The sequence below is a fragment of the Seriola dumerili genome, unplaced genomic scaffold, assembly GCF_002260705.1.
Source record: "Seriola dumerili isolate Sdu_G_001 unplaced genomic scaffold, Sdu_1.0 BDQW01000044.1, whole genome shotgun sequence".
In the NCBI taxonomy this organism is placed as follows: domain Eukaryota; kingdom Metazoa; phylum Chordata; class Actinopteri; order Carangiformes; family Carangidae; genus Seriola; species Seriola dumerili.
In genome coordinates this window covers 4750817-4777691 of record NW_019174299.1, presented here as the reverse complement: position 1 = coordinate 4777691, position 26875 = coordinate 4750817, and the positions used below count along the sequence as shown (strand labels likewise).

The 26875-nt window shown below is 39.8% G+C and overlaps 1 protein-coding gene across 1 annotated transcript; it reads right to left on the bottom strand.

The window, feature by feature from the left end:
- Nucleotides 1–112: 112 nt before the first annotated feature.
- On the bottom strand, nt 113–9632 carry tmem98 (transmembrane protein 98). Its single transcript, XM_022739608.1, has 7 exons — nt 9544–9632; nt 6702–6939; nt 3691–3822; nt 3527–3560; nt 1106–1221; nt 957–1016; nt 113–541 (listed from the first exon to the last, which is right to left on the bottom strand). The coding sequence occupies exons 2-7, from the start codon at nt 6830–6832 to the stop codon at nt 340–342; spliced, it is 675 nt and encodes a 224-aa protein (XP_022595329.1). The 5' UTR covers nt 6833–6939; nt 9544–9632; the 3' UTR covers nt 113–339.
- Between the last annotated feature and the right edge of the window lie 17243 nt (nt 9633–26875).

The following is a 26875-nucleotide window of genomic DNA, read 5'->3' as shown; positions in this document are numbered from 1 at the left end:
TATGTAGCTGCAGTGAATGCAGCTCCTTGTTGCAATGTGACAAAAAAAAAAAAAAATTCTCCATGTTTTTTTTTCTTTTCTTTTAAATGAGGAACAGAGTCAGGTCCCTGCATCCATCAGCACAACCTGTTCAGCCTGTTTACTGATCAGAAGTCCATATTAATTTGGACTGGATGATGAGTTTGGGAAGCATGCCGTTTCAGCGCTGTCTGGTAGAATATGTGCCTGTTTAGTATAAACTGTGTACAGAATTTAGAAAGGGAGAGAGCTGAAGGACATAAATGACACAATCTCATGCCCCTCTGCTGCTGTTTGCTTGTGTCAGTATCTGTGCTTGCTCTAAATGGCCTGCTCTCTCTGTGCGTCAGCTCCAGGTATGCTTCGTTCCGGTTCAGAGGCCAGCGCTGCCTCACGCAAAACCACCATGTGATCTTCAGCTGCGTGGAGCGACTGGTCGATCCAGTCCATACTGCCGGACATGTGACAGGCGTTGCGGGTGACCAGCACCAGGTGGCTGACTGAAAGGAGCAGAGCAGTGGCCCTGAGGAGAAAGAATGGGACAAATAGGTTTCATTTAACTAGATTTCTTTTTGGTGGAGCTGCTGCTGGATGAAAAGCATCTTTTAAAAAAAGATTAAGCAAGAACAGGCTGAGAATGAGTCCTGGAAGTAACACAGCACATGAGGGATTTCATAAAGTTTCAATTTACTTTGAGTAAATGATAAAAACTTGTGAGTTTCCCGGTAGCATCAATTTGCTGTGACACCTGAGCATTTGTATTCCAGTCTCGATTATATCTCTGTATATCTCAAAGATTATTATATTATGGACAAATCCAGTCATGTGGTCGCTGCTCTCCCGCTCCATCAGATGCGTAATCAGTCAGCAGGTCTTTGCATTAAGCTGTCAAAGTCATGCAAAAAACCTATTTAAATGGGAAAAAAAGCCGTGATTACCTGGCGTCCAAGAGGATTGGATCCAGAGGAGGGTACATGGATCTGACCACGTCGTCCACCCTGTGTGACAGGACAGTGAGGACGTGAGGACAAGGCAGGATGGCAGCAGTGCGGTGCAATATAAAGTTGTGGTGAATTGCTTATGTTACCTTGGGCTAATACGTTTTGCCACTGTGATAATATCACTCAGGCTGGCTGGTGCTTTGACCTTTGCCCCCGAGCCCATTGTCATGGCAACCAGCTTCTCAGTCAAAGTGTGGCAGATCTGTGTGTGGAAATATGTGTTAGTATCAGTCAATCAAGTCACTCAATCTAGCAAATTACAAATGATGACATGATATGAAATGATGATGTCTGAAAAATTGAAGTAGACCTTGTAAACATCTGTAATGTTAACACATCAGTCCTAAATCAGTTCCAGTTTCCTTTATGGATACCTGATCCTTTAAGATAGATAATCTTGTCTTTGCATCTTTGCCACAAAGAAGACTGTGCTCCACTTTCTTGTATGATTCATTTTAATTTCTAGCATCTTTTAAGACTTAGCTGTAAATAAAAATGTCAACTGGAAAAGAAGCTGGCAGTACCACTTGTTCAGGCCTAAATATTGTCTGCAGCAAGTACAGATTATCCACAAGCCACACTGGGCCTGTGCTTGGGGGCCTCTGACCTCCAGAGGCCCTCCAACTGAGGCCTTATCCTGGCTCTCTAATTTTTTTTCTAAATTAATTCAGGGTGTGTATGTAGACATATGAAACAGTGGATGCAGAGTTACTTTACAAATAAAAATATTATGATCGATGTGCTGGCTGAGTCGGCATCATGATGATGACGACAGAGGTCAGGTGGTGACCGTGGGAATTTAGCGTTACAGATGGCTGGGGCTTCCTAGAACACCATGGAAGACAACCACGTTGGAGAAGTGGGATAGCAAAGGGGAAGGCGAGAAGAAGAAAAGATTGTCAAAATAAAATCTACCTCGACTTTTTAAAAAGTCCGCTACTCGGCTTGCTAGCTTTAACAAAGCGCCTGGAGAGGACGATGCTAACGTCGCAGAGGAGGAGGACAGTAACGACGCAGCAGCCGTTAACGTTCAGCTGAACATCAGCGTGAAACAGAGGCAGACAGCCGCAGCGACAGTCACCTGCCCACCTGCCCCACCCTTATCTCCACCTGAGTAGAGTGAAAAGGTTACCGGTTACTTTATAAAGAGAATTAAAAATGAACTGAAAACAAGGAGGAGGAAACAACGACAGAACCGGGACTCCTCAGAGCCTGGACTTTAATGATGTGGTGGGGGAGTTTTTGACGAGAAAGCCCAGAAAGAGGACCTTCACCTGTAGTAGGTTCTCTCTCATATTATTGTTCACACATTATGGACTATCTTGATTTAAGGTATATATTCTTGTGTCCGAGGTGTTGTATTAATACAATGAGGGGCAGTCCAGAACCTATTTGACATTGTATCATTGTGTCTCTATACCAGGAAGGTTGATTTGGTGGAAATCCTGTATGATACAGGTTACATACATTATTTGTTATCGTCTACCTAAGCAGAGTAATACAATAGCAATCTCTCTCTCTCTCTTGCTCTCTCTCTGTGTGTGTGTGTGTGTGTGTGTGTGTGTGTGTGTGTGTGAGAGACTGAAGAGTCTGAATCATAGAACTGTATGGGTGGAGGTGGGGCAGTATGTGCTTGCCTATGCCATTTGGCTACAGATTGTAGGTTAATACGTTGATACTGTTGCTGCTGTAGCCTGTCAGTATAAATCCGGTACAAGCTACAGGTGTTTCCAACAGATACTAGCCTCCACTGAGAACCTATAATTCACAACCTCGGATTGCGAGTGTGAGGAGAGCAGATTGGGGAAGGGGGGCCCTGGGGAACACTGGTAGGCTAATGGTTATATGTTGGTTAGATATATGTACATATCTATAGATATATAGATATATAACTATTTTGGTAATCTATTGATGGTTTTAGTGGTTTTGGTAATCAAACTAGTGAAGAAATGCAGAACAATTTCTGATTCCAGCTTCTCCAATGAGAAGATTTGCTGCTTTTCTTTGTCACACATCACAGTAGATGAAATATTATATAATATAAAGTTTTTAACTGCCGGTTGGACAGAACAAGACATTTGAAGACTCCGCCTTTGGGTTTGTGAAGTTGTGAGGAGGATTTATTGACAATTACATGTATTTCAGTTTTATGTGAGAAAATGTGAGAATTTGCTGCTTTTCATGGGCTTCAATTTGTTAACTTCATCCTGTGCTCTAGGATATTTTGATGGGCATTTTTCAGTGTTTTCTTATGTTTAATAGACCAAACGATTAATTGATTTAATTTTAAAAATAATCTTCAGATTAATTAATTACAGAACTTTGAGTGCATAGTATTAATTGAAAGAAAATCAGATCTTCTCTGGTTTGGACAACATTCAGAGAGACAGAGGAACAAAATTTGGATTTTTAAAAGTGACAGGGACCTGTCCTCCCCATCCCCAGAAGAAACTACGCTCTTTCAGTCCGTGACTGTAAAATAAAGAGTAAGTAAGAACTTATGTTACCTTTAGGATGGAGATGCAGTGAGAGACCAGACCACTGTTGGAGAAAAATGCACAGAATTAGCTGAAATTTATGGCACTGATGAAACAATGGCTGCTCTGATAGAAGTAACATCATATGAAACTCTAAATTTAGGCCATGCTACAATGCTACTGTTAGGACATACGAGGCGTCTTCTATCCAGTCCTCATTCTCCAGGATGGCCTCGATGTGAGGGTTGGTGATGACAACATCGTCCAGCTCCAGCTCTGACGGTTCACTCTGAGTCTCCATGGCTCCGATCAGATCAACTGTGGGTCTGTGAAACACAACAGGCAAAGCAAAGGAAGGAAAGCTGAGTGAAGCAATTTCCTAATTCTCAAAAATGAATATCTATGAATATATGATGTTAAATCCAAAGTCTCTACCACACCCAACCCCGTGCATCAAGGATGTAGTGCTATATGTTTAAGTACCAGCATCCACCTCTGATGCATGAGTTTCTAATTTTCAAAGGTTACGTAACCACTGTTCCTAAGGTGGCAAGTTTACATACATTAGTCAACTATAACTGCCAACATGATCTAATGTTGGACTGACTTTAAGAATAATTTATGAAGTCATAATGTTGCAAATCATTTAGTCACAAAAAGAACAGGTTACACTAATACTTCGATAGAGGATTATGTCCATATAGTGTCAGTAAATTGTTATCAGCCAAATAATGATTTTATGACAAACTGCGAGCAAATGATTACACCATTTTTGTAAATAAATGAGGTGCAAAGCGCTTTGTAAGACATTTGGCAGATGCTTTTATCCAAAGTGACTTACAAGTGAGGGATATCAATAAAACTTCAGTGCAGTAGGAAACCTTGTGTAAGTACTAAATGCTACATCTATTCGATAAGTACAAGAAGATCAGGTAAAGAAATGCACCGAAAGTGCATAGAAGACCCCAACACTAATGGACTCTAGCATTAACAGTAATGAATGAGATATGAATAAAGGCTGCATAATATTCTAGTTAATTTAATATTAATAATATCAGTATTATTTTGTAATTTACTGACATACTGTATGTCATATATATTTACGATATTCATGAATGTTGATGCACTTTAGTCGGTGATACTTTATATAAAAAATCAAGAACAATATATATATGTATATATATATATATAAAAGACTGGCATACTTTCCAGAATTGGGAAAGAGAAGAACTGTGGGAAGCAAAATCAGTGGCAGGATTAACATTGAATCAAGAAATGGAAGATGCAAGTACAAACATACAAAAACGGCTAGAGATAGGGCTCTACCTCCTCCATACGCGGTCCCGTGCCTACAGCCACCAAGGACACCTCCTCCACATGCAGTGATGCCACCCTGCAGCTAAACAATGCCAGCAAGACTCAGACAGCGGAGAGGAAGATAAACCAATGTACTCTGATGTGTCCACACTCCCTCTGAACCCTAGGCCAGTGACTGGGCAGGGACAGACTGGGAAACACAAACTAACCTTGCTTCTCCCAGGAAGTCCCTTTCTCCAATAGCAGCCTCTTTTGGCTACTGGCGATGCACAGGAGATGTGCACCAGATGACAATGATGGCTGTAATCCAATATAAAGTGCTCCCTAATGCCCCTAAAACAACTACATTCCTAAAACGATTAGGTGCATCAGGTATTCCAGGACTTGAACCAATAGCTGAACCACTACCTGTATGTTTTGGGGATTATAGAGGTGAGCACCCATTTCTTCTCTCTGATTTATGCCCTGTTAATCTACTTGGCCGAGCCTTTATGTGTGCTCTCACTGCTGGTCCATATCCTGATTGTACTTCTGGGAGTGATTTATTTTAGGGAGCTCCTAAACCTTAGTGATATAGTCTATAGTACTACAAATGTAAGAGACACCTGAATGTCTGCAGTGTGTGTCACATTTCTCACCAGGAAGCAGAGATTACACCTATGAAGAGAACTTGAATGCATAATATGGTGACATAACAAAAATAGTATTTGTGGGTTTAAGTTTTGCAGCTGCATCAATAACCCTTTCTGAATCTCAGGAAAATCTGTTTTCAATACTTGGCTCTGTCCCTCACATTGACAAAATACTCAGATAGCGCCTGGGTGGCCATGGGACCTTGGGTTAAGACAAATTTTGAAACCTCAGACTAGCAAACTAGATCACAAAGAGGTACCACTCCTCACTCAGTCCCATGGTGACAAAGAGTGACCAATAAGTTACTATTCGAAACACCTTTCCACCACAGAGAGGGCTATGGTAGCATGTGTAAGCGCTGTAGCAGCTGCTACCAAAGCAGTTTTGGCCACAGCTGATATTAATGCTATGTGTCCTGCAATTGTTCATGTCCTGCATGCTGTCCACTCATGTAACCCTTCAACTCCGCTTCCTACAACTGAAGATGGAGAACCACATCCCTCTCTGGTGGTGGTTCCCATTGTGTCAAAACCATGTGATGCACTATTTAACACACCTCTTCCTGACCTCTGTGTTTTTGTGTGACTCTGTGTTATTTGTCGATGGTTCCACCGTGAGAAATGCATATAATGGTTTCCCTTGTGTTTCCTACGCCATACAGTATGTACTGAACATTCATATAGATGAAGGTGCCAGGCTTCCTCATGAATTATTTGCCTTAACTTGTGTTTTCATTCTAGTAGCAGAACAGGATATCACACTGATTCTCAGTATGTGTTTAATATGTCGTGTCTTCCATGCTTTGTGGAAAAACTCTGGTTTTCTTATCTCTACAGGCAAACCTCTTTCCTATAGAACTCTTGCCATTAAACTCTTGTCTGCATTATTTCTCCCTGCCTCTGTTGCAGTATGCAAAAGGCTCATACAGGTTCTGCCGGTCCAGTGTCACAGGGTAATTCAACTGCTGATGCTGCAGCGAAGGCAACTACTCTTTCTGCCTCCCCCTTTTTGCAGATGCCCTTTTCTGTACAGGATGATGTTTTTTCCCTTAATGGTGTCTCTTTGCTTGAATGAGGAGCTAATGCTGGGGAGAAAGCACTATGGCAAAGAGAGGGTCCACTACACTCTTATCTGGAGTCAGGGTAAATACAAACGAGCTTAACTTCTGATAGAAGTTGTAAGACACAGAGGTAAACCTGCCACACAGTGAAAACTTCTGCCTTATACAGATTTGAAGACATGTTGATTTACTGACTTGGAGTCGAAGTGGTGCAGCAGATCGTGAGGGTGGCAGTAGCGGTGTCTGCACACCACCACTAGGGCAATGAAGGAGGCCAGGAAAATGGTGGCCAACACCCCAATGGCCACAATCACCACCGTCTCCATGGCGACTCCGGCTCCCACAGCGGCTGCAGACAGCAACTTGTCGAGAGGAAAAGAGTCCAATCAGTGTCGGCTGATTGTCCGAGCTTGATTTATGGATGGGCGCTCATCTGTTGAAGAGATAATAATTGGTGGTTTCAGTCTGATTGGGTGACATCAGCAACATTATTACCACACTTGAGCATAATTCTGCAAGAAATTTCTCTGTTTTCCCTTTTTTGTTGAAACACAATACACCCCTACAACCATGGAGAGGAGAATACAATCAGCAGTGTTTTGTCTGCTTCTAAATATGACACACCTACATCGCACACATACAGCTGATCTTTATCTGAGTACATAAACGCTCAAGTGTACTTGCCCTTTGTTTGCACTTTATAATGAGAACAGATTGAGAGACCTTTTGCTGTATTGGGGCAACCACAACCAACAACATCTATTGTATTAATTGTATTAAACTTTAACAAGCAGTAACAAAGTCAAAAGCTTGAAAAACTGTGTATAAACCCACAGTCTTAACCTCAACAAAGAACAATAGTCAGGAACAAAACCCTCATGAACTTTGACCTGCTGCCATCTGATGTTTTCAGTCCAGGCTTAAGTATTTTTGGATTATCTGCAGTTTAATTTAGGTGACATGTTCCCACATTTAGTTTCTCTCTGTGTAAAGTAAACCTGTGCTTTGCCCAGTCTAGTCACTCATTAACCCAAACTGCCTCACCTGATGGCGTGTGTGTGTGTGTGTGTGCGTGCGTGCGTGCGTGCGTGCGTGCGTGCGTGCGTGCGTGCGTGCGTGCGTGCGTGCGTGTGCGTGTGTGTGTGTGTGTGTGTGTGTAAATGCTCTAGAAGGAAGTGGTCATTGGATGCCAAGACAGCTTCCTTTGTAGAGTATAATTGATTGTAATTAGGCATGACATTTTTAAAGCAGGGGTATAGTTTTTGTATGCTGTTAGAAGTACAAATTACCACAGGGAAGCTGAACTTTCAACATTACAACATTGCAAACCTGCCCTGGATGATTATGTGAGATTCAGCCATGGAATGCTGTAATTCTTTAATCAGATTAATTTGTGTTACACTCGCCGTATCATACAGGGATTTCTCCTGTCTTTCTCTCGCCTGAGAGCTTTTCTAACTCCTTTTCTTTTCACAGGCTGGGGTTTTTTTCTTAAAGCTTAAAAACCCACAGTTAAAAGGAAACACATGTAAAGGTAAACACTGTGATTTGAAATGTTTCTGGGTTTAGAAAAATTCCACAGGGCTGCTCACTTTTCATCACTCAAAATATCCCCCACAGCCCTCAGTGTGTCTGTTAGTGCCATCTGTTATGATTTTAAGACTAAACACCAAAGCTTTCAAAAAAGACATTCCTCACTGTCACTTTTACTGAATGGCATTTAAATCAATTTTTAGGAAATTCTGTTTAGAAAAATATAACCTATAACCTCTATAACCAGGATGACTTTACTTTAAATTCAGGACAAACTGGTTTATGACATACATATACTGTATGTGGTGGAAAGTACTTCAGTAATGTACTTAAGTAGAATTTGAGATACTCCAAGTATTTACATTTTTTGTTGCTTTATACTTCTACTCCACTACATTCATTTGACCTCTTTAGTTTTAGTTTCATGGCAGTCAGACATTACATCCAAACATCATATGATCTGCTCACAAGATAATGCTTGTACATGAGAGTAAGCAAAGCAGTATATAAAGTAGATACAATGAGGTCAGGCAGCTTCATAGCTTCCTGTAACATGAAATGGGCCACTCTGCATAACAAGTCCTTTGACTGTTGATACTTTTAGTCAGTTCTGCTGATATTGAGTCTGTACTTTTACTGAAGAAAGATTGAGTCCTTGTAATGAAGTATTTCTATACTGTTGTATTACTATTTAGTACATGGTCTAACACTGCAAATAACATACAGTCCACAGTCATTTCTTGAAAAAGATAAATCACAAAAAAAACATAAAAAATGATCAGAAAAAGTCAGTGACTCTAAAATAACCCCCTTTGTTGTTTTAATGGGCTTTGAGCTTGGCATTTACAGTCAATCAATACAACTTTATTTATCCCTGTTAGAGCAGCTGTAGTGTATGCAGCAGCCAGATCAAAAGATAAACACACAGTATATAGAAAGAAAAATATTGTTGACCATAAAACTTAAAACATTCAAAGGCACTAAGATTAAAAAACTGTAGAATTGGTAATAAAGAAGATACATACAATATATACTATACATCTAAACAACTAAATAAGGACAAAAAAACATAAAAAAAAAAAAAATCCAAATTGAGAAAGTGGACAGCAGAGGACATAAAGGACGTATACTCAACTCCACTTGAATCAGTGTGCGAGGTGTCCACCATACAAAAACCCCTTAAAAGGGGGTCTGGGTCTCAGTTTGAGATCCGTGCTAAGCAATGTGGCAGCGATAGACAGTTAATCGAGTAAAACCAAATGTATTTTTCATCACATTCATGTTCTCATGTTATTTTCCCTAAAACCCTAGTTAAATCAAAAACACATCCAGACCCCAGCTCACAAATAAGTAAGTAAAGTTTCCCCACTTCTTTCTCAGACTGACAGATAAACGGAATAAACATCTTGAAGTTGAAAATATGAATTCTACTAAAACCTAACAAACACCTTTAAAGTTCTGCTTTGAACCAAGACAAATTTTTACTTGATTTCCAGTTACTTACCTAAACATTTTCTCCTTTTAGTTGGATTCCTTTAAGGAGACAAAATAACTTTTCCCTCGTCCACCGGGAGCGCGGAGACGGCACCGACATCTCCAAACCTGAGACGTCGTGAACGCGCACAGAAGCAGCCCAGCTGTAGCTGTCGGTGTGTGACAGATGATCAAACCTTGTGTTACCAGCGCGCGCCCTGCAGCTTTATCAGCCACGCGCTACACGACCGTTGAGGGGATGGAGGTGTATGCGTGAAGCGCGCTCCCGCTGTCACTCAAGAAAAGCTGATACACATTAAACACTTGGTGGCGTACAGTAACCGCTGCACTGTGGTGTGGTCTGCGCACACAAGAAGGTAAAGACCAAACCTGTTAATTTTGAATGCTGATGCTAAATGTGCCACATGTAGCTAACATACCTGTTGAGTTGCCTACAGTAACTCAAGTACTGTAAAACTCAATTTTATGCTACTTTACTCCAAACATCAGACAAATATACTTTTTAGTCTACTCATGTATGAATTAGTGAACTGGCTGGTAAAAAAACTTAACCTTAACCACAAAGACACCCAAAACGACCATACACAAAACGACTAGAAAGATGAACATAGACACAAAACGACTAGAAAGATGAACATAGACACAAAACGACTACAAAGATGAACATAAACACAAAACGACTAGAAAGATGAACATAGACACAAAACAACAAGATGTAAAACGACTACACAGACACATAACGACCACAAAAAAGTTGACTTTAGTGTGAAGTATGTTTACACTGTGGAACTGCTACTTTTACTTAATAAAAAAAAAAAACGAGTACTTCCTCCACCACTGACTTAAGTACAGATTTGAGGTTGCTGTACTTTTACTTTGCTTGATAAATTCCATTTTATGCTACTTCATACTTCTACTCCATTAGCCACATTTTGGAAGCCAGTGTTTGTACTTTTTACTCCACTATCTGACAGCTTTCTTTATGAGTTACTTTGCAGATTGAAATTGATAATATAAAATATAATAAATTAATAAAATATTACTTAGTAGAGTAAGCTACCTGGCAGTATACCTATAAAGGACTTAGATCTTAGATAAAGATTCTGAAAAGGGCCATTCTGCATAACGAGTAGGCTACTTTTTCATTTGGTACTTTGAGTATTTTTTAATTCTAATACCAATTTTAATTACCTAATTGTATGCTTATTCTCTCTGTAAACGCTTTGTCCATTTGGTTTTAAATGTGCTCCTTTGCAGCTTTGTCAGAGCCAGACAATCACAGGTGTAACCAATAGCATTAATTAATGATGGCTCCACCACATAAGGGTCCCAGTAGCAAACATGTAGCAGGGCTCTGGAGCTGGAACAACAAAGCAGCCAAAATGAATTCAGTTAATGGCACCTTTGCTTTTCTGCAGTTTTTTGTCTTTTTAGCCACAGAACTTATTGTCAGCCACACAGTTCATGGTCACAATCACCAAGGATCATAAGAATAATTTTAACCATTAAATTATAACTAATACAACTAACTGTGAATGTTGGGTTTTAAAGTTAATTCTTGACCTTGGGAAGCAGCAGTTCATAATAACTCGATATCTTTTCATTAGCTTTTGCGGAGCCTTCGATTATATCACATGATCCTCAGCAGCAGCAGGTCGTGAAATTGTTCAAATGATCAAATTTCCAATTTTCTGAAAACTTTAAGGACTGCTTGTAGGTGTAACATTCATTATTGCCCTTGGAAACAGCAGCTGAAAAATCAGTCTCACCTCTGGAGCTCAATCATCAGTTTATGAAAACCCTTTGATGTTTTTTTGAAAGCTCCAGAGCAGCCCCTAAATGGGCCTTGAGCTAAGATTGAATGGGGTGAATACAGGTGAATATTCCTTTAAGAAATATATTCAGGCAAGTTGGCTTTTCTTCTGTAAATTTTCCAGTTTATAATCTTAAAAATGCCATCTCTAACAAAAATCTCATTACAGACATTAGAGAGGTATAAATATAAAAAAAACATGCAGAAAAGAATACAACTTTTAAGAGCTATCCACACTATTTACATCTCCTCATTTAACATTAAACCATGTCAGAGTGTAAAGTTGCAACATCCTCTTTGTTGTCACAGTTAATCCATCACTGTCTGATGCCTTTTCTTATACATTAATGCCCTGCATCCACTTTTCCTTGCGTGTTTCACTTAGCTGGAGCAGATCCATAACAGCAGCAGAGATAATTATCCCCTGTTCAACTGAATCCAGAATCCAGCACAGAGCCTGCCAAAGCTGGTTAATGTTTGAGCAGTCCTGTCAATCACAGTGATGCATCATTAGGTGTGTCTGTGCTGCTTTCTGGTGAAGGCGCAAGTCTTTGAAGTTTCTCCCAGCACAAGAATGGATCCCAGTCTTACAAGAGCAGCCTAGGCTTAGCTGAAAGGTATATATATATATATGTATTTTATAACATCAGTTTGCATGGGGAACAGAAATATAGATTCTCATAGATTCTCTGAAATACAGTACCTTTCCATCTGAAAATCATGTCCACCATGATAAATCATTTTTCTTTTTGCTGCTCAGCAGCTCACACAAACACAAACATTCCCCTTTTCATCCACCTCGCCTCAGGGTGGGTACTTATCTTTCCTCTCATGTCACTGGAGTGCACCAATATTTATATCTTAAAGGAGACTTTACTGAGTCCCCAGCTCACCCATGAAGCTCTTATTGTTCATCGCTGGCCAGCGAGCTTTGTAGTGGTGCCAAGCACGCAAGTGTTATCCAATAGCTGTATTGAACAGCAGCAGAGCTAATCAGCTGGTAACAGTCAAATCCTTTTGACAATTAACCTGCTAAGGTGTAATTGAACTATTTACTGTCCTGGGTGGTGCAGAGGTGGCTGTCAGGAGTCCAGGAGTTGTAAAGGAATGCCTTGATGTCATCTAGAGTACACCTAGTTAATGGAAAAATAAAAGTTTATTCATTGTAAACTGGTTAAACTGCCTTAGTATTTCATTATTTTCCTTCAGAATGTAAGCCTGTTTTTCTTTTCATTACTGAGGTTGTAGAGGGTGTAGAAAATAGTTGCTTAAATCAGCCAATACCTAGGTTGTGAAAGCTTTAGGTTCACAAAGGTTCTTACATGGAGAAATCCTCTGACACATAGGAAGTGATGCATTTTACATTTCTGGCAGCAGCAATTACTCAGAGCAGCAACTGTAAGAACTTGATAATTAGCATGAATGAGCAGCTAAAACAGCAGGGAAATTCAGGGTAACATCACAATACACACTGAGCACCAAGGCTATAGCAAGAAAAGAGACCATCTGGTAATATGATAAAATGAAATATGATAAAATGAAATAAAATAAATAAAGTATAATTAGTACAGTTTTTATTATTAGAAATATTAATCAACACAGCAAATTTAATGAATGAATGTAAAACTGAAAAATGTGAAATTTGCAACTACTTTGGCTATTCAAGAATTCCAACAAAGATTTTGTACTTAGACCTAAGTAGAGCTTAAACAAGTAGCGGATTAACCAGTGAGTGGATCAACAGACAGTTAAAGTTTGAAGATGTCAACCTAAGTTTAAGGGAAATTGTAAGTGTCACAAACTGTGATTTTTTTTTTATTTTTTAATTCAATTAAATTTTTTACTATTTTCTTATATTTATAGGCCAAACAATTAGTCAAGAAATGAACCTGCAGATTGATTGACAATGAAAGTAGTTGTATACATTTTAGGTGAACTACTCAGTGTTGCCACTGAGTGGCAGTAATGTGTAAGTTAAAGTGTTCCTGGAGACATTTATTTGCAAATGAGGAAGAAGCAGTGTTGCCCTCTGGCTAGGAAATAAGTAGAGTTTTCTTAAGTGTCCTCTTGAATCTTTGATGTTATCATGAGTATACTGCAGGTTTACAGAAGCAGTGATCACTCTGCCATTAGTGTGCTGGCAGGTTTGTCTACGATCTATAATCAGAGCGAATGGTTTGAATTGTAACAGAAATCCCCACCTGTTGTTCCCTCCTGAATCTGTGATGGACAAACTGGTGTGCCAGCTGCTGAGACCTGCAGTCGACAGGAGGTAGTAAATGATGCATGGTTTCCTTGCAACTCTTCTTTGTTTAATTTCTCAGTATCACAGCTGAGGCATTCTTCTCACAGCAACGTTGTGCTTATGATGAAGGAGAAAGATGAAGACCATGTCGTTCTGGTTCTGCCTTTAGACACTTAACAGAAATGGAAATGGAGGCTCATCACTGGTGCTTCAGACTGTCTGCCTTTGACTGATCGATGTGGAGGGAGGAAGTGGGTTCGTTTACAGTCCCTGTGGCCTTTCATGACATCTGTGGCCCTGTGCAGCTCTGCAGGCAGCCTTTCTTTAACAGATGGCTGAGGGTGGCTTTAGAGAAGCTGTGGATCTAGAGCAGCACTCTGATGATTTATCTATTGCTTGCTGTCGGTTAATCAGAAACAGTGGGAAACATTCTTCACTGTCAGTGCTTGACAACAGTCTTTGTGCTTGATGCCTGCTGTTGACAGAGTGGCAGGCTAGACAAATATATTTCCCTCAGCCTCCCTGGCAGGTGTGGTCATTTAAGCGGAAAATCAATCAACTTTGGCAATTTCTTGCTGTGTTATTTCACATTATTTTGATGACTAGGATTCTGATTAAATTTGATGCCTTCATAAATAGCTATATATTAAAGAAACCTACCGATGTAGTCACATTTTTCTCTCTCTCTCTTGTTTTTTATGTTTTACCTTGATTGACTTCATTCTGTCCCTCATATTTTCCTTCATGAGTTAAGGCAGAGCCAGGAGAGGTAAATGAGAATATGTTTGCTTGAAAGAGAAATAGTTGCAAAGTCATCCAACAATATATTGGAAAATATCACTGACCAGTCTGCAGGGAGAATTGTTGTTGAAGCCCATATACCCCCTGTTGTATTCTCTGTGCCCATCTTTTGTGTTTTGCGGGGGTGGAAATGCTTCCCAGATTAAAAGAAAAAAGATGTTTTGTTTTCTCTGTTTTCTCAGCACTGTGAAGCTGGATGCAAACCATGACAACACCATCTGTATCAGAACTCCAGGACAAGCATAGAGACAACTCAGACATATTGGAAAAGAGGCTTTACTCGAAAGATGTGGTCCAAAAAAAAGGTAAGGTCAAAGTACAAACCCCAATTTAAAAAAAAAAAAAAAAAAAAAAATGAAAGAAAGAAAGTAGTTAAGATATTTTTCTTTTACCCATATGTTTAGTTCTGAGTCTGACCTCTGAGAGATGTTTGTTAATGGCTTGTAACATGACACTAATTTGTGCATTGTGCAGACCAATTGTCCACTGTCCTCTGTGTGTTTCACATGTGCAGTTTTACACCATGAAGGTTGTCACACATCGATTTTGTTCAGCTGCTTTGAGCTTGAATGAACACACATGGTTAGAAACATCAGCACCAGTGAAGCTGCCACAGATGGTTGTGTGGTTATTAATTGATTTCTTAATAATCTAATAACCTATGATTCAAGTGTAGTATGAGGTGAGTGGTGTGTGGTGTGTGGTGCTGAAGTTGGCCAGAAGAAGAGCTTCCACCTACATTGCCAACACAAAGAGGGCAGAGTTCTTTTCTAGCTGGTTCATTTTCTGACACTAACAGTGCCGTGACATTGTGATTTTCAGTTTAGTGGCTTGAGCTGCTTTATCGATTTCAGTTGAGGGCTCTGGGCCAATTATTACTCATGAATTCTGCATAGTGTCTGATAAAATGAGATCATGGATACAAGTTGCCAGATTATGTTTTCTTTGCAAAGTGGGGTCGCCTTTAGGGACAGAATGAGGAGCTTGTACATCCGGAATTTGCTTGTTTGCAGTGAACTGAACTGGACTACTTAATCCTGCAGTAACGGATTTTTGGGGCACTTGGGGGCAGCAGAAACAAGTTGTGAACACAGTATTGACATGTCATCACCGTTAAAGTTGATATGGTAAACTTTTTAGCAAACAGCTGCTTATGTATTGCACGTCCAGCAGTTACGTAGCAATGTTAGCATTCATTTGGAGTAGTGTTTGTGTTCACCTGATGAATGATAATAATTAGTCCAATATTCACTGTCTTTTTAACTGTTTTTGGTCACTACTTACTCCAGAGATAAGTATCTGGCTCTTTAGCTGCTAAATGCTCCACTATGTTAACCAGGTTTGTCTGTCTTCCGTTTGCTCCTGAGCAGGTTGCAAATTGTAGTTGTTTTTGTTATTTTTTATAGAGCTTTTACTCTGAAAACAGCTGCCTGCTGCATCTGAAAACAACACTATGTGAGCGGTGAGAGTGGGCCAGAACAGTAAAGTTCTGGCCAGACAGCTGAACAATGAGCCGAAACTCACTGTAAAGCTCTGTAAACCTCAGGGGAGCTGCAGATTCAGGTGATAACTCTCTGTAGGTTCATCACTATGAGTGACTGCTTTCACATTGTCATGTTGTCATCTGACCCAGGGACAGACCCATATGAATCCTGAAGGATTCCATTCCATCTGGCCTGGGATCTCCTCCGAACCCCCCCAGAGGGGCTGGAGGATGTGGTTGGTTGGTTTCTACTTTCTGTCTCTATGACTTGAATTCATATTAGCACAATGCCTTCCAGAGAAGTGCTATTTCTTGACAATAAGACCACTTTTTTGCAGTACAATAAGCTACATTAAACAGTTGGCTGGCTCAAGCCTGTTGGGACCCTGTTAGATAACCCACATCTGTAAATTTGGTATAATTTTTTTAAAAATGTACATGTTCTGATCACAGACTTTAATATAGTGCCCCCAAATTACAGTGGCTCCAGCTGTATTTATTATAATCCCTGTGTGTACCTACACTGACATTACTGACATTTTGGCTGCTGTTGGTCACTGTAACAAAATAAGTCTATCTTATGTCAAAAATAGTAACTGATTGGCCACCAGGAGACTTGTGATCTTTTTGTGTTCACAGGAGCTTATGATAGAAAATGAATGAGAGGCAGCAGTTGTGGCTTACTCAGCACATTTTGTCTGGGTGAACCCAAGACTACTCTGGCACTGGTTGACTAAATATGAGAGGAACAGTGGCAAGGAAGGTGTTTAGTGAGGTAATAAGGTGAGGAAAGAAGAGGAAGAGGACATCTGTTATATTCTGCAGATACAGATATCCCCTGACAGAACAATGCATTATAAAGCTTTATCTGGGTACAAAAGATACTGTAGAAAGTCTCTGATACTACGCACACAGTATATCTGATGGCCATGGTTGAAAAGGCCTCTTATGTAGAGAACATGAATAGATTCAGTGGTTTGTTCATTGTGAGCTTTCCTGCATGTTGCAACAATACTGCAAGCAGAATTGTTTTGTGTGATAGTATCTTAAAGACTATTTGAGCTCATGACGTAAACTGACTGTGTAGGACTGAGTCACTGGCATATTTAATAATTGGATGTGTCTGAATAGATCAGCCATTGAATACCTTTTATGACACCCTCTATGCATACAGAATATTTCCACTTTTAAGTGCCACTTATGATATTGTTTGCTTTTAATGACCCTGTTTTTTAAGACCTGCACTGCTCCTAAGGTTCTCTGGCCTTTCAACTTTTCAAAGAGCCAATTTTCTGTGAAGAGCGACTTCAAAATCTCTTGACTTTCAGAATGGGTCTCAGAAAAAAGTGAAAAAAAAAGCAAAACTAAAGAGTTTTTGTGAGTGTTCCTAGCTTTACCCCAGGGATCTACAATCCCTGCGGCTCCAAAGGCTTACATGGCTTCCTATTTTATAAGCAGCTGAGCTGGAATTGCGGGAAGCTCTCTGCGACTGAGAACGATACAATGGGGCTGGGTGGGTTGGGCACAGATAAAGGGTGGGGGACTTGGTTGAGGATAGGACATAGAAATGTCCTTGAGAATCAAAGAATCCAGCAGGCCTCTAGCCAAACAGCTCTGCTTCTTTATTTTGCTCGTCCTAGTCTCTTGCTGAAATCCCTTTCTTGGCAGGCAAACAGAGAAAAACAGCAAACGTTTTCCTTTTGTAGCTTTTTCTGCAGATTACAGGATGGTGTAGGCCAGTACAGCATGCGAGCATGTGGGCAAGCATTTGTGTATTATGGTATGTGTATGGTACATTTAGAGATACAATTGCTCTCAGTTAATCTGTAAAAGATCTTGAATATGTGCACAATACAGTCTATTAGGTTCGTCATCTTTTACATATATATATATATATATATATATGTATATATGACTACGGTGTGTTCCACTTTGATATCTGATCATAAATTTTTGAGATCAAGAATATACAAGTATTGAAAAGTGAAAGTACATGTGTGTGATGTTTTTATACACACACACTTTGAATTTTGTTCATTGTCATTCTAATTTGTGAAATAATAAATGCAGTAAAACTAAACTTAATGTCCAATCTGACATTTAGAACTACCAGTTTGCACCAAGTGTGTATCACCTCACTAAAATCACCTAATTAGCTATTAACTGTATAAAGATACTCAATATGTAAAGGTATTTTGTAACACACTTGTAAGTAATCGTGAACACATAGAAGTACATTGTTTTTTGTGATGTACAGTATTTGTCAACAGTTACAACTTGTCCTATGAAGACATATGTTATATCATGTCTGCTGTGTTATATACCAGCATCCACTTATGGGTGTTATATAAGAGTTATATTTGTTGACAGATACATTGTTAAACACTTAATTCTGCTTTATTTGTTATAAACCATATATAAGGCTTGTGAAGTGCTACCAGAAAGATTCTACCACTTAAGACTGATACAGAAAGTGAAAAAGACCATATCAGTATTATTACATAAAACTCTTGGGCCTCATTTACTGTTCATAAGTTTAGTTGATTTATATTTTAACTGCACTTGTGTTTGAAACCCCATGAGGCTGTAAAGATCATTACACATTTCAAGAAGTATTTAAGGGCCTGTGTGATTACAGTTCGTCTTCTGTTGCTCTTTAATGCGCACACAGACTTAAATCCACATCACCTGAATAGCTGAACAAGCTGATAAATCACCATAACATTTTCATGTTGAACATGCTTAGAAACAGGGGCCTGTTTAGCAGCATTCATTTGGAGTTCATTGTGGAGTTTTTAGCTGCTGAACGTAGTCAAGCATTTGTCAGCTTGTCACTAACTGTGCTGAGCAGGGTGTGTGCAGTGGGGCTTTTAGACACTATGAGAGTGGTGAGAGTGAACCAAAACAAAAAAGTTGTAGCTGGAAAGTTAAACAACGAGCTGAAACTCACTATAAAGCTCTGGAAAGCCGAGGGGAACCTCAGAGTCTGACCCCCTTCACACATTTCATTTGATACCTTGTCATCATAAGAATGTAGATGATAGCCATCTTAAGGCCATTTTAGGAATAGCATCTGTGCAGTTACAGTGCTTCCTGTTTTCCTCTTTGGTAGCAAAATAAACACATTAATGAAAAGAAAAATAAATCTATGTCATCATTATGCACGAAACAGTCATTCCAATTTCATTTCCTTGTAAATGTCCTGTTTGCAGGACCAGTCATACGGTTGTTCTGTTCAAATCTAGCACACAGTACTTCTGTTTTTACTTGAAAAGTGAATTGAATCAAACTAATAATTTCTCATGCTGTTAGACGATAATGAAGTTGTCCCTTTATGATTGACGCCCCCACCCCCCCACCCCCCAATGCCACACACACACACACACACACACACACACACACACACACACACACACACACACACACAGGCTGTATGCACAGTTTCCTCAAGCCTGCAGTGCCTCGACTCATAAGCAGCAGAAAATTCACTTCATTTATTCAGCTAGCGTACCACATCACGTCTTTGTCAGGGTAGGTTTCTTTGAATTAGCACTTGATCACAGACTCTGGGACTCTTGCTCAAGCTTCCCTCCAACCTTATCATGGGACACACTGTTTCTGTGAGCCCCGGGCGAGACTGTCAAGATTGGGTTTTGAGATTGGAGTCTAGACCGAGTGACCATGGCTATGGAGTATCCTACATATTTTTTTTTAATAAAGACAGAGAAATTATAAAGTGAAGTCAACCTGAAAATGAACTTTTGTTCAGCGTCATTCAGAGCCTCTGGCTGTTTTGAGTAGTCCATGTGCTCCACCACTGTGCTTTGTTCTTTCTGACTTCACATGCTTGCTTCCAGGCAAAAGTGATTTTTTTTATGTTAACAAACAGATCCGAAAACCTTCTGCTGTTTCACCAATTAGCAAATTCTTTTTTCAGTTCCTTGGTACATTTTGTTTCAACTCCTGTAGAAGTTTGTTTTGCCTTCTGTTACAGACAACAAATGAATCCTCTCCACTTCCATCTTTATACTTTCCTCCTGTTTACAGGAGGCATTTCTCTTTGCATTCTAACTGTATTTTCCATCCACTTATCATTCCTGATGATATTGCCTCTATTTTGTATTCCTCACAACATTTCCAGTTTAATTTAATGAATCAAATTTGATTTAAGGGATTATTCCTCTCTCGATTTCGTATCACTGCACCGAAGAGCTGAGAAATTTCTTCCTCCATAGATTCTGCCCCAAATCTTTAACCAATTTCTTGCTTCCCAAAACCCAAAGGGAGAGTGAGAAGATGTGAGAGAGCCGACACTTTTATCTCTGTGGCAGGTAAATGGATAGATCCACTGCTGCTGAAAAACTGTTCATACAGAAGGCTGGAGTAGATCGCCCGTCACACAGATGTGTGAGTTAGACTGAATTAACACATCAAGGAGAGTTAACCTGAGCCTGGAGTTTTAGTAATACAGATATTGCTAGAGGGGAGAGAGGAGCGTAATAATATTTTCCCAAGGTCAGGGGCTAAAAAGAGTTAAAACTAAGTGGAAAATGCAAAAGCAGTTGTATTAAACTATCAAAATATCAAGTTAGCAAGTTAGCCCAGCGTGACATTTCATGTTCAACTTAATAATATTATCCCATGTTCAATATTTATGCAGGTAAGGTAGTTAAGAGAGCCTGCTGACATTTTAGGATGTCATATGTCATAAATTAATAAAATAAGTTGACATTTCTTATTTTCTTTGACCAGAATTCCTTCTTTTCCATCTAAATATGCCAAGAAAATAGTTTCTGTGGCTCTGCCCCTTGAGATTTACCTGAAAGTGAATCTAATTTCGCTTTCTCTCCCTCTCTGTAAATGTTTGTGTAGCTAAAACTAAACTCTGCCATCTGTCAAGTGAGAAAAGAAACTGCTGAAAATGTGTCTGCGTGTGTCCTGGTGGCTCTGTTGGCACCGTGTACCCAAACTGGCCTGGAGCCTTTGTCACATGGCAACTTCCCCCTCTCCATCAAAGGCCACATAGAGCCTAATGTGTGTGTTTCTGATGAGGATTCATGTCCACAGTGACTTCAGTGTTTTGTAAAATGATTCAAATCGATGACTGTCCATGACTGCTGGGGTGACACTAACAGGCTGTCAGACATCCTAATCAACCATGTAGGGTCAGTGAGTCCCGTGTAGCGGACATGCTGCCATCATAAACACTCCCTGATCTCTATCATCAGATTCTATTACTGGAAAGCAGGCTTCATTATTTTGCCCTGCTCTTGGTTCACTGCCCTGGTCTCAACCCAAACGAACCATGGAGCTCGGTTGTAGTGAAAAGGCTGTTTGACCAGACGCTGGGGTGGAAGCGATGTGTACCAAAACCTCTCTCCGCAGCGCTGATGAAATCCACTCTGTGGTCTATTGATCGGCCTGCGATTTGATTGATGCTGTCTTTAAAAATTCATTAGTTTGAGGCATGTGGGAGCTGCAGGGCGGCAGGCACTCCTGTAGGGCACATTTGTCTATGTTTACAGAACAAGGAACATTCAGTCAGCAGCAAGAAAAGAGGCCTGACGGCCACCCAGGGCCAATGAGTCACTCTGCGCCAGACACACACAAAAGCACACATAAACTGTTCCACAAGGTGAGAAAAGAAGCTAATATTTTGCATTTTCTTATGCACCTATATATCCATCTGTGGTTATTATTGAGTGCTTGGTATGAAGCACCCCATTCTTTTCTGTGTGCTTATTGCTGGCTGCCTCTGTGCAGGCTTTAACAAGACCTGTTGTTCTTCTGCAGCAGCAGCAGCACCACCACAAATCTTTCATCCTAACAGATGTAAAATACATACACTTCATTTAGAGGCTGTGGTTGTTCAATTATCTCCCCAAGCCAAGAATCATAAATCAGCTGTACTGGGATTTTATGGTATGTTATTAATAATGTATTGAGGCCTAAATGTCACTGTTTATATTTAACATTTTTATACAGCCGAATAATCCGAGGATGTGGTTAAAAAGTTGAAAATCATCAGTAATGCCAACCATGCACCATGAAAGACAAAATTTTATCTTTTATCTTTATCTTTTATCCAAACTTTGTTATGGCAAAACTTTCCTAATTAGCCCTGGGATGTGACAAACATCCTCACAATCTACAGAGCAGAAGCCCTTTCTTCAGCCTGCATCTTTTCAAACGTGTTTATGAGGCACTGAGAAGCAACATTTGGAGACGGTGGTGTGTGCTGCCACAGCATTTTAATACCCTGCTTTTTCCTCACTTAGTGCTCTTGTTACCCTGCATAATGTTTCTGCTTCTACTTTCACAAATGAACAAACACAGAATTTACACTCTCATTAACCACACCTACACCGCCAAAAAAAAAAAAAAAAAAAGCATTGAGATCTGCTTGATCTTCAAAAGTTTAAAGGAAGCACTGCCCACTGGTGCCGTGTCATGTCAGGTGACAGTCGGTGAGATTGCTCCTAACATCACAGTGCTGATTAGCAATGTTTGGCCATTACAAGGGCCCAGAGGGTCAATAATAATAGATTAGTTAAGCTAAACTGTCAAGGTTTATTAGTTAGCCAAGCAGTTTTTCCAACGTCAGTTGAGCCATGGAAGCCCTATGTCCAGTATACATGCAGATCTGCCTATTTAAAATCCATGAACCAGTTAATCTCTTGTGTAATAGTGTTGAATTTATTAGTGAATTTAAGAGTTTGTTCCTCTTTTAACCGTATTGTCAACAGATTCATAATTTGAATTGCTTATGTTTTAATTATTCACGTTTGAATTGATTAATTTGTTGTTTTATTTTGTAATTCTAAAATCAATCCATTATGCATTTTTCAAAAATCATGTGTGGATTGCTTCTCTATACAGGTTGCACACATGGATGAATATGAATTTTCAACAGTGAGTGATTCCCTGCATGCTGGGAGAAGCATTAGACTTAAAATCCCTGTAGGCAAAATGAATTGAAACCTACTAAAAGGCTGAACAGAGCTAAAGTCAGCCAAAATATTTCAATTTGGAGCATGTACACATTTTTATGCAGATAGTTTTTAGATGAGGCACAGTTCCTCTCTTACGTAATTTAACACAGACATGGTATACAGTTTGCTTTTGATATGGCGGATGCTATTTGCACCCAGGCGTCTGTAGCCAATAATGTTTGGGTTTTCCTGCACAACTTCAATGAGTCACATGGGGCAAGTTCTGGCAGAAAGATGTGTTAACATGTAGGTAAGATTGTGAAAGAGTCTGTTTTAAGCCTAAACGTAACCAAAAGCGACTGAAAAGTGAATATAAAAATAATAATGACAATAATACTGGTAATAATAACAATAATAATAAATAATAATAAACTAACAAACTCCAGTCTTCTGGAGGAAAGTCACATGCTGCATTCACCACATCCTTCTCCTTACGAAGATGTTGTTGTTTTCATACTATATCTCCTGACTTCCAGAATCCCTTCAGCTGTAGTGTTTAAGTGCCTGACAGTGGCAGATGTTTAGAATGCCACCTGGTGTATGGTGCTTATTAAACAACGTATTGCAACAATTTGTGATGTCCTGTACAGCATTTTTAACGGTGCAAAAAAAAGGCGTGTATGGGTGTACATGAGTAACTATTCTTATTCATGCATACTCTTAAGATTTTTGCACTTTCCTCTCTACACAAGTCAAATCTGTCTCATCTTAGAGAAGCCAATATTGTGCATTTCCCTGCAGATATACTGTAAAAGTGATCATTACTGACCCTATATGTCCCACGTGTCTCTGTTGTGATCACTGTGAGCATGACTGTGCAGCTCATAACTGTGACCACAAATTATGTTACTACAGCAGGGGATTTACCCAAATCAATGAACAGATGTGTGTGTGTGTGTGTGTGTGTGTGTGTGGTGGGGGACCACCGAGGTCTCGTAGCAAATGTAGTGTTAATCACCTGAAGAACATCACATGCTGTGGAAAATACCCTGACTTGATAAGCAGCGCTATTGAGACGTGCCAATTAAAGCTCGTTGTTAATTATAGCTGTGTTCCTCAATTAGTGTTGATTGGTGGCAGGTCCAGTCAGTGCTTAACGGTGAACAGTGGTTCAGCAGGATATAGCTCTCTTATTGATGAAAAGTGAGGAGAGGAGGGTGAATGACGGAGAGCCCAAATAGCTGTGAGGAAGAAAGAAATGAATGCCAACAGAGAGAACAGAACGAAGTGACACAGGCAGAGAGAAGTAAAATTGGAAGGAACGACTTTTGTCAGCCTAATCATCCTGCTGCTTTAATTACACTTGTAGCGAATATCACATTGAAACCCTACACCCACTCAGCTCCCGCCACAGACAAATGCCCACATCACTCTCACTTCCACATGAAAGCAGAGACTGAACAGAAGGCGATCCCCGCAGTCTGCGCTCGCAGCTCCCCCGCAGTGGATTCTGGGTCAGGTTGTATTCACCAGCAGAGCAGAGGGAAAGCCTCGGCTGCCAGGACATAAAACACTACAGAGCTGGCGGCTTTTTGAAGCAGGGAAATGAGAATTTGTATCTGCCTCAGCTTGCATCACCCCTGCTCCTCGCCCACTCCCACGTTAGAGTGGGGAAGAGTTCAGACACACCGTTCCACTCGGGCTTCGTCAGCACAGACCAGAACCCACGCTTTGTTCTCCATTTGTGTGTGGATGTATAAGTGATAGTCATTTTTAATGTAGAGTTATAACACGGGGGGCAGGTAGTTATTTATTTGAATGTTGCTCAGCTGACATACTATAGTGAAGCATGTGTGTGTTCAAGTGATGAATTTGTCTGCATGTGCATATGTTACGCGTGAATAGTCGCTCCTGGCTAACACCATCACAATGCTGTTTTCATCCTCATGACTCAGTTGAATAAAATAGCACCTCTGGGTTCAACTTCTTACACAAGAGGCTTGTGTGAGAACACAAGACAGTAATGACTTCCCTCTCCTGCAAATAGGAACATGCATATCATACTCTCAAAGGTAATGCAGGCGTCCTCAGGGGGAATACGTCTATATGGTTTTCATGTATAAACACTGATTAGTTGTTTGCAGAGGGGCCAGGATCTGTGGCAGTTTTGTCTCACACAGGTCTAGGTTAGAACAATGAGATCTGAGAACGACTCCAGTCTTGACTATAATCTAACTTTATGTTGCTGTGAACACCAATTTATTTTCCTTTCACAGTAATTTGATATACCACCAGACATTTGCAGGCTTGGGACATTTTTTTCAGTTGTAGTTGTCGCATCTGAACTGATCGCCGCCTGACAGATTACAAGACAAGCCAAAAGTTTCAAAGAATAAATTCACACTTTTAAGTGATTTGGCACTGTTTTGAGTTCTGATATTTAACAGAAACACATTTTCAGAAGGACGAATGAGATTCTTTACTTAAAGGATCCCTATGGAGTTGTTTACCAGTACTAATGCATGTATACGGGTGACGTGACACACACACAAATGTTTTATGAGGAAGGAAATGCATTCAGCGTGTTTGTTAGATCTCAAGGACTCACAAACCATTTTTGATGAGTAGCAATGAATTTAAATGTAACTTTTGTTTGTTTACAAGAAAACTTAAGGTCACCTTTGATATAAAACTGAATGGACTGATTGGGAAATGAATACAAACAGTGTATCCTTATTGTTTGTTTGTATTGTGTTCAAAATTCCGTGCTCCAGGTTGTGTGAACTGAAACTGTTCCTGTCTCTGTACACCTAACCTGGTTTCCTATCAATATTATAAGGATATGTTGTTCAGTTACGTATTTGGTAAATGGCAAATATGTTGATACTGAACATATCAGCAAAATGTTCACAGACATTTGTTTTCCACCAAAATATCCCATCTTGCAGTACAACATCAACTTGTAGTGTCTAACATTATTACACTTTTTATAGTTATTATGTTCAGACTCTCATAGCACTTCAGGTCAGGGAAAGATTGTGGTCTGGTTTAATACAGAAAAAATTCACAGTGACTCCAGACAAAACCGTTTATTTACATTTAACCAAAACCACAGTCTTTCCCTAACCTCGACCTTTGTTTGCCTGAACCTAACCACAGACAGGATTGTGGATGTGAACCCTGCTCTCTGCTGTGTTTTGTATGCCCATCATCCACTCCAACCACCACCTGCTTCTCTGCTGCTGTTAATAAATATAACACTTCAAAAAATACGTTGCGTCTGAACATAATCCAGCCAATGATTATGTTTTTTACAAAATGTGTTTACTGTTGCAGTCAGGGTTGCACTGTTAGTACCTGTAATTCAGTTGACATCTTAAATCAGTCAGTGTCTATAACCAACACTGTACTGGCTTGTTAAAAAAAAGGGGAAAGAGAGCTATGACATGCTCCAGTCAGCGGAGCACCATCAGTAAACGGCTACCAAGGAAACGCCCTGGTAGAGTCAAACTCGATAGAGCATCTCAGTCAGGTGATTCTGTACACTCTGATATACAGAGGCTCAATGCTCAGACGCTGGTTCTGTAAATATGTTCTTAAATGTCTTTTGAAAAATACTTTTTAAACTGAAAAAAGCATAATAGTTGCAGTACCTATAGTTTTTAACTTTCCTACATAAAAAGTGAGGAAAATTCCAACTTCAGTTCCTGTGGCGTTTTACACCAACAGAATCATGATTCATGAGTTGGTCCATTCAACCATTTAACTTGGTGGGAGAGGAGCAGTAGACTAACGTAGAATAACGTTCATATATTGATTGACAACTGTGAGCTCCCACCCTCCTTTTGCCTTCTCTGATTGGTTAGAAGGATGATACTCACTCAAAAATTTAGAAGGGAAAATCTCTGCACTGCTGCCAGGCTGTTCAGTGAATCGGAGTCACAGAAGCCTTTGATTATAGCACCACTATAATGTTTTGGAGCATATTTTAACTAAAAATTTTACTGTAATATAAATATTACTATAACTATAAAATATTAGAAAAATATTACATACTGTAGCTTTAAT